Source organism: Drosophila elegans, unplaced genomic scaffold (assembly GCF_018152505.1).
Source record: "Drosophila elegans isolate 14027-0461.03 unplaced genomic scaffold, ASM1815250v1 contig_208, whole genome shotgun sequence".
Taxonomy (NCBI): Eukaryota; Metazoa; Arthropoda; class Insecta; order Diptera; family Drosophilidae; genus Drosophila; species Drosophila elegans.
This window is the reverse complement of record NW_024545578.1, coordinates 24193885-24201902: the sequence shown is the minus strand read 5'-3', so window position 1 is coordinate 24201902 and position 8018 is coordinate 24193885. Positions and strand designations below refer to the sequence as shown.

General features: G+C 39.3%; 2 protein-coding genes across 3 annotated transcripts; both read left to right on the top strand.

Annotated features, from left to right (window-relative positions):
- On the top strand, window positions 1-589 carry LOC108143191 (neuropeptide-like protein 31). Of its 2 annotated transcripts, none has more exons than XM_017267441.1 (2): window positions 1-333; window positions 414-589. In XM_017267441.1, exons 1-2 carry the CDS (start codon window positions 33-35, stop codon window positions 482-484), a joined length of 372 nt encoding a protein of 123 aa, XP_017122930.1. In that variant the 5' UTR covers window positions 1-32; the 3' UTR covers window positions 485-589. The 2 variants fall into 2 exon arrangements, with proteins under 2 accessions (XP_017122930.1, XP_017122931.1); XM_017267442.2 differs by having other exon boundaries at window positions 388-461.
- A 1510-nt stretch (window positions 590-2099) lies between these two features.
- Window positions 2100-6842, top strand: LOC108143233 (delta-1-pyrroline-5-carboxylate dehydrogenase, mitochondrial). The gene is made up of 8 exons (XM_017267531.2): window positions 2100-2222; window positions 3702-3864; window positions 4075-4548; window positions 4756-4927; window positions 4992-5179; window positions 5247-5469; window positions 5538-5905; window positions 5960-6842. The coding sequence occupies exons 2-8, from the start codon at window positions 3800-3802 to the stop codon at window positions 6192-6194; spliced, it is 1725 nt and encodes a 574-aa protein (XP_017123020.1). The 5' UTR covers window positions 2100-2222; window positions 3702-3799; the 3' UTR covers window positions 6195-6842.
- Window positions 6843-8018: the final 1176 nt, after the last annotated feature.

Genomic DNA, 8018 nt, shown 5'->3' with positions numbered 1-8018 from the left:
TTACACACGACAAACACGGCCAGCAAAAAAACATGTCAGCGCAAAAGACTAGCAGAGGCCTCTGGTTGGGAATGTTCCTGGTCGCGGTGCTATTGCAGCTCTCCGAGTGCCAGTACTACGGGTATCCCTTCTACGGAGGGGCAAGTGCGGGGGCGGGATCGGCGTACGGCAACACTTACGGCAGCGGCATGTACGGATACCCCTACGGCTACGGGGGATATCCCTACTACTCGTACCCCAACTACAACCCGTATTCGATGTTTGGCGGAGGCGGTGGATACGGCCAATACGGGTACCCCTACGGAGGATATCCTTACGGCGGCAACGGCATGAGTGAGTAATCCGTCTCCGTGTCTCTTAGTCCCTTGCAACCAAGTAATCTACAAGTGTTCTGGACCTGTTTTCTTCTCTAGACGTGGCCTACGCCAGCAGCAGTGGGGGATTCGCAACAGCCAGTGCGGGCGGAAACGGATATTACGGCTGAAAGATAAATGATAAGCTAGTTTAACTGTACATATTGATTAAGACTTCCTACTATGTTAGTGTGCTGACGCAAAGAAATATAATAGTTATGTAATATGTAATCAAACAGTTATCGTTGTTTAACACTTTGGCTTACAAAAGTAAAGGCGCTTCAGTTCTACGAAAAATTTGATTAGTAAATTAATTGTATATTTATAAATCATTGGCTGAGCCAAAATCGGTAAACAAAACATAACTTATAATTTATTGTTTCATACAATGGCAATTACATTTAAAAAATGTATAACATTTAGTTTTACATTGGCCGTATCCTTTTGTTCGTATATTAGATAAAACAATAACGGTAGATAAATTCGGCAAGACGAAGTTTTAATACCCTTACAGTCTAGGGATGGATCCTAACTAAATAAAACCATTATATAACGCGAAAAAAACGTATGGTTCTTAAAAAAAACCACCAAATTTATCAAGTCTTATCCGATCGTTCCTATGGCAGCTATAGGATGTAGTCGAACAATCGGCAAGATTTTTATACCCTTGCAGAGGGTATTATAATTTCAGTCAGAAGTTTGCAACGCAGTGAAGGAGACATCTTCGACCCTATAAAGTATATATATTCTTGATCAGCATAGGAGCATATAGGAGAGTCGATCTAGCCATGTCCGTCTGTCCGTCTGTCCGTCTGTCCGTCCGTCTGTCCGTCCGTTTCTACGCAAACTAGTCTCTCAGTTTTAAAGCTATCTGCATGAAACTTTCCCAAAAGTTGTCTTTCTATTGCAGGTAGTATATAAGTCGGATCGAGCCGGATCGGACGACTTTAGCATATAGCTCCCATAGGAACAATCGGAAAAATTAATAAAAAAAATTATAACTTTGGTGTTTTTTAATTTTTTTTTTAGTTTTTCGAGATTTAGTAATGGTTAAATATTTCAGAATTACGGTTTAAATTTCATCAAAATCGGACGACTATAGCATATAGATCCCATAGGAACAATCGTATAGCTGCCATAGGAACTATAGAATAATTATGTTGCAAATCATTATAGCTTCAATGTTTTTAAACATAGGCAAGTAAATCATAATTTTAATGTTTTCAAGAATATTTAGTTTTTGCTTCCTTTTTTGTTTAACTTGATCAGTATCCACATTAACAAATACAAGTCTGAAAGATTCAAGAATCTATATATCAACCCGTTGAGTCAGCATCAAGAACATACACACTTTATAGGGTCGGAAATTTTATAACACCCTCAGCAAGGGTATAAAAGCAACATACGTATTTTAAAATAGTTTTGATATTTGACCTGATACCTTGATTGTGATATTTTGACATATATTTAGTTGATTTGTATATTTGGTCGAAATAATGTTAATTTTTTTTTGTATAAATAATCTTGTTAAAATAATTTGACATTTAACAGACTGCGAAGTCTAACCTTGTCTATCACATTTAGAAAGTTATAAATTATAAAGTCATTGAAGAAATGCGAAAAAATTGTAATGGTGCTTTAATTTTGAACCCTGCACATTGTTCGCGGGCAATCGATAGCTGTGTCTAGTGTTGAAAAGTGCGCGGCATCAGGACTGTGAACATATCGGGGTGTCGATAGCTCCCGGCCGTTAGCCAACCATCCAAATTCGTAGCACTTTCATTTCGACCAAATAGTCTCGCAAAAAACACAAAACAAAGGCATTGACGTTCGCCAAATTCCGCCGCCGTCGACCGAAACAAACATAAAGTAAGCCAAAAATCAGTGCCAATATCGCCGAACAGGGAAATAAAGGTGTAAAATGAAAAAAATAACCAGTAATAGAAAAAGGCCAAAAGGCGGCATAAAAACATTTCATTGCGTAATTGGGGCCAGCATGAACAACAACAACGATGACAAAAACAAAGCCAACTGGCTGCATTCTAATGCGCCTGTGTGTGTGTGTGTATCTACAGCTGAGCAGTAAATTTATTTGTTTTTAACTTGGCCTCAACTTGTGTTTTGCACTTGCAGCCTGTTTGTTAGTGGATAAAAATCAATGTCTGTTAAATTTCATAGTAGATTATTAAGCACTTGACGCGCAGTGAATAGAAAGAGGAAGACAAAACAGCAAAAGTATGCTTACGTTAAAAAGAACTTGCTCCACATTTTCGCCACCTTTCTCCCTCACACTTTCCCATCTCTTTTCCTCCCACGGGGGCTGCTCACGCGCACCGTGGGGTGTTTTTTTTTTTTTTGTTCCGCTTTGCGCGACCCCTTCCCCACTGTACATGCCGCTTAATTTCATAAATCAAGGCAGCGTCAGTTAAAAAACAACAAGAACTACTTTTGCTCGAGCCCCCTTCAGCCCCTATTGTATGTACATATCTTTCTGGTTTCGGCAATGGGAAATTTCCGTAGCCACCGCACAGTGGAAAAAGACAAACAGCACACAATCGAAATTACATGATAGACTGGCCATTAAAGCCCGCCATATTTAGACCGCAAAACCGTCGAATTTTCACATTTCAAACTTAACCGAACCGAATAATATTCCAAACATTCTATTTAATTTGGAAATTAAGGAAAGAATATTAATATATTTGTGTAGGCAGCACACAATGCGATCAAATTTTTATGTATATTCTTTAAAAAAAAAACAATAGTGTTCTCCTAACGGAGAATAAAATGCGTATAAAAACAATTAAATGAAAAAAAAAATTTTTCTTAAAAAAAAATGTAAAGATGTATAGCACCATTAAAATCAATTAGATACAAAAAAAAAATCACTTATTGTAAAATTACTTAAACTCAGTATGAATACAAAAATCATATAAAATCCACCTACCCCACTGTGCGCATCGTAGACAGAACAGCTGATGCTCGTCAAATTTTGCTTATTTGCTTTCTGTTTGTATATAAAAGCGCTCTTAAGTGTGCGAGTGTGAGTGAGGTGAGCGAGGGAACTTTAGATATCGATAAAAAAATAAACTAAGCGAAACCAGTCATCAATTGACAATCTGCTCAAGTTGGTCTACATTCTAGAATTACTCGACAGTACGTACATATGTACATGCATATGTAGATTTTCCGATGCGGTGTAGCCTTATCTGGGGGGGTGTGTCGTGCTTCACGTTTGGCTGCTTATCAAAATCACGCGACTCGACGCGGACCCCCAATGAATTGTCAAGGTTGCTGATAAATGAATACTAATCAAAAGTTTGTTCGTCTCGCTGCCTTATCGCTCAGATAGCGAAACTCTAGGTGGTGCGAGCCGACGCCGAAGATCCAGACAGACAGCTTATATAATCCGGCAACGAAGGAGGCAGGCCCCTAAATCCGAAAAGATGTTGCGAATGCTGCGAAGTTCCTCCTCCAGATGCTCCAGTCTGCAGCAGACGGTGCTTAAAAGGTAAGTTTAAGTTGATAGACTTCTAATGATAGTCTGACAAGTTCTAGACAGAAAGAAATCTATCAAAGCTAACTTAAGATCCAAATACTTTAAAAATTTTTCTAAATTCGTATAATTTTTTTTGTTTTTTCTTAAATAATTTTGATTACCAACATTCAATAATAGTACAATTAAACGTTTTGATTATCGTATTACATTTTTTCACCTCAGTTACACTCGAAGTCTTGGCTCAGTTATACCGGACCTTAACCTCAAGGATTTTCCGGTCGTAAATGAACCGATTCTGGGGTATCGCAAAGACTCCAAGGAGCGCAAAGCCCTTGAGCAGGCCCTGAAGAGCACGGCCTCCAGCTGCGAGGACATTCCGATTGTGATCGGCGGCAAGGAATACAAAACGTCGGAGGTGCGGTACCAGGTCATGCCCCATGATCACCAACATAAACTGACCAGCTTCTACTATGCCGATAAGAAGCTCATTGAGAAGGCCATCAAAACAGCCGTGAGCACGCAGCCCAAGTGGGACCGCGTGCCGATTGCGGACCGCTTGAAGATCTGGGAGAAGGCGGCTGATCTAATGGCGACGACATACCGCCAGGAACTGAATGCGGCCACCATGTTGGGTCAGTCCAAAACGGCTATCCAAGCGGAAATCGATTCGGCAGCGGAGCTAATTGACTTTATACGGTGAGTACATATCTGATTACTTTCTTTAATTTATAAAAGATTTAGATTTAGATTTCAAACAAATAGTTGGTAATCTATATGTTAAAACAAAGAAGTGTGTGGTGTCTCATAGTCAGAACATTCTTTCTTGTTTTAAAATCCTTTTTGGTCCTTTTTGTGTTATATGAAGTATTCTTTCTGAAATTGAAATCCAAATCCACCTCACAGGATGAATGCGTATTTCCTGAAGGAGGTCACTAAATATCAGCCCATCAGCGAGAACATCAAAGTTACAAAGAACTCTTTGCGTTATCGTGGCATTGATGGTTTCATCGCCGCTGTCAGCCCCTTTAACTTTACGGCCATTGGCGGCAACTTGTCCTACACGCCAGCTCTGATGGTAGGCTAGCCCTTATTACCTATCGCTGAAATTTCCCAATAAATTAACCTTTCATTTTTCGCAGGGAAATGGTGTGCTGTGGAAGCCCTCGGACACGGCCATGCTATCCAACTGGCTTATTTTCAAAATTATGCGCGAAGCGGGAGTGCCTGATGGTGTCGTTAATTTTGTGCCTGCCGATGGGCCCGTGTTCGGTGACACGATTACCGCCAGTCCCCATCTAGCGGGCATCAATTTCACCGGCTCTGTACCGTAAGTAATTGCCGGAGTATTGATTTTCCTGTTCAAACCCATCCCATCCCATCCCTTCCGGCGACAGAACCTTCAATCGCCTGTGGAAGCAGGTGGGCAACAATATTGACACGTACGTTAACTTTCCCCGCTTGACTGGTGAGTGTGGCGGCAAGAACTTCCACTTTGTGCATGCATCAGCCGATGTTGAGTCCGTGGTGACATCCACGATTCGTTCGGCATTCGAGTATTGCGGTCAGAAATGTTCCGCCTGCTCGCGCATGTATGTGCCGGAGTCTCTGTGGCCACAAGTAAGTTCCAGAGGCATCAGATTACGATGTTTTCGCCATGCTGATCTGCTTTAACCCCTCACCCGCAGATCAAGGAAGGTCTGCTGTGCGAGGCGTCGAAGCTGAAGATCGGGGACGTGCAAGACTTCAGCAGCTTCTCGTCGGCTGTGATTGATGACAAAGCATTTAAACGCATTACTGGCTACATTGAGCATGCCAAGAAGTCCTCTAACCTGGAGATTCTCGCCGGCGGCACGTACTCGGACAGCAAAGGGTACTACGTCAATCCGACCATTGTTCTCAGCAAGGACCCGAAGGACCGCATCATGACAGAAGAGATTTTCGGTCCCGTGCTCTCGATCTATGTCTACAAGGAGTCCGATCTGCTTGAGACCATGAAACTGGTGCACACCTCAACAAAGTTTGCTTTAACCGGAGCAGTATTCGGCCAGGACGAGTAAGAATAATCCTCTTTTAGGGGTTACCTTTATTCTATAACATTTGTTTTCAGGGAATTCGTCAAGTGCGCCCTGCAGGAGTTTAAAATGGCCGCTGGAAACTTCTATATCAATGATAAGTCTACTGGATCCGTGGTGGGTCAACAGCCATTCGGCGGCGGTCGAATGTCTGGCACCAATGACAAGGCTGGCGGACCACATTACATTCTGCGCTGGACTTCTCCGCAGTCCATCAAGGAGACATTCGTGCCACTGCGGGACGTCAACTATCCGTACATGTGCGAGTAAGCAGGATGAAATAAGATGAAGCATATGAAGGGGGAGTGGGAAGAGGATTAGAAGAAGCTAAATAGAACCGACAGGAATCTCATATAACTACTAACTATATATATATACATACATATATATAAATGTATTTTGTTGAAATATTTTTAAACACCACCCCAAAGCCCCTGCCCCGTAACACCTACCAAGTTCAGATAGCTACAATTCTTACAAACACACACTCAATGAATCTCAGAACCCAAAAAAATGCCTCGGGTAATGTTGTAAATTGATATGCTGATACCTTTCGAACCCCACACACACACACACACACCACAACATGGATATTTTAAAAGAATAATAATATGTAGTATCATTATTTTAACATAAAATTTATACGCAATGTGATTATTTAATTATATAATTTATAATTACATGGACCGTCTTTTGTTTAAATCTTTATCGATATTATTTGTGTTTTGTTAGACTTTTTCCCGGTTACGAACTAAATATTGCGCGTTGATGTACACACCTACGTATGTGAAAGCAAACACTTGACAATACATTTTGATTACTAAATGTGAAACATCACGATATGATAAATTGACCTAGATACATACATAAAACGTAAGCATCAAATTCATATTAATAAACATTTAAAATTCAAAACGATTCACTTACAAAGGTCTTTACACTGCATTTTTTATGCGCTATAGAAACAATAATAGATGTAATATGTAAATCCAAATGAGTTTGCGTAAGGACTTTTCTTTTGTGTAAAATTATATTCGGGTCGATTGATTCGTAATATTTTTCCCTAAAAACCCATCTCAACCAAATGTTTTGGCTTGGCATAATCAATAACCGATATGACAGCGCATAGTTAATAGCTATGAAATAGGTGTTATAATGGAGATCTTTGAGATATACTTGACCAGGATCGCCAAGATCCGTTTCTGACCAACAACTCTTTGAGATTTAAGGGTGTTAAAACTAAACTTTTCCAAAATTCTACAATTGTTAATGGGTTACATTTCGAGATCGGACAACTGTACCATATAGTTTTCATTGGAACGACATATAATCGCTGTTTTTATTTTAAACATAGAACTGAAGATAAAGTAATATTATTACTTCAGAAATACGCCTTTAATAACATACAAATTGTCCGAACATATCATGAAGTTGCCATCGATCAATTTATTTAATAATCTTACAAGTCCGTTTTAATTAAAGTAAACTCAAATTCAAGATGAAACTTACCGTGTTATCCCTTTTCGAATTTTGTTTGGTATAGAAGCATACACATTATAAAGTATTAAACAAATTTATAAATTTGCAATGGTTGAATAAACAAGAATGTTTGTATTGCATTTGTACGATACAGTAGTCGTACCAAATGGTTTTAATGCACTTCTAAATTTAAACTTATGGGAAATGAACCATATGCATTGCTACACAATTGAATAACAGTGGTCCCCTCTGATTATTAATTGAATCATACTTCTGGACCTACATCATTCAATTTTAAAATTTTAATTAAAACTACAACCCATTCAACTATAAAAAAACAATTTTTTTTCCTTTTACTTAATTTGAACTAAAATTTATTACTTGCCGGTTTCGACAAATTTGTGATTTATTCGTTTACATATTGAAGTTCTGAAGGGATATTACAATTTTACAACTGGAATCCGAATCCGAATCGGAAAATAGCTTAAACACTAGTCGGAATTGTCAACCCTTCGTTTAACCCAAGCGTCTGGCAAATCCTTTAGTTCGTATCCTTTTGGATTTTTTTGTAAACCTTTCAAAACTAGTTAAATAAAGGTGATAGGACAATGGTTG

Excerpts from the sequence above, each read along its gene's own strand:
- LOC108143191 (XM_017267441.1), top strand. The coding sequence starts at position 33 with ATGTCAGCGCAAAAGACTAGCAGAGGCCTCTGGTTGGGAATGTTCCTG. Across the intron at positions 334-413 it reads TTACGGCGGCAACGGCATGA|ACGTGGCCTACGCCAGCAGC; the intron begins GTGAGTAATCCG and ends TTTCTTCTCTAG.
- LOC108143233 (XM_017267531.2), top strand. The coding sequence starts at position 3,800 with ATGTTGCGAATGCTGCGAAGTTCCTCCTCCAGATGCTCCAGTCTGCAG. Across the intron at positions 3,865-4,074 it reads CAGCAGACGGTGCTTAAAAG|TTACACTCGAAGTCTTGGCT; the intron begins GTAAGTTTAAGT and ends TTTTCACCTCAG. Across the intron at positions 5,180-5,246 it reads AATTTCACCGGCTCTGTACC|AACCTTCAATCGCCTGTGGA; the intron begins GTAAGTAATTGC and ends TTCCGGCGACAG.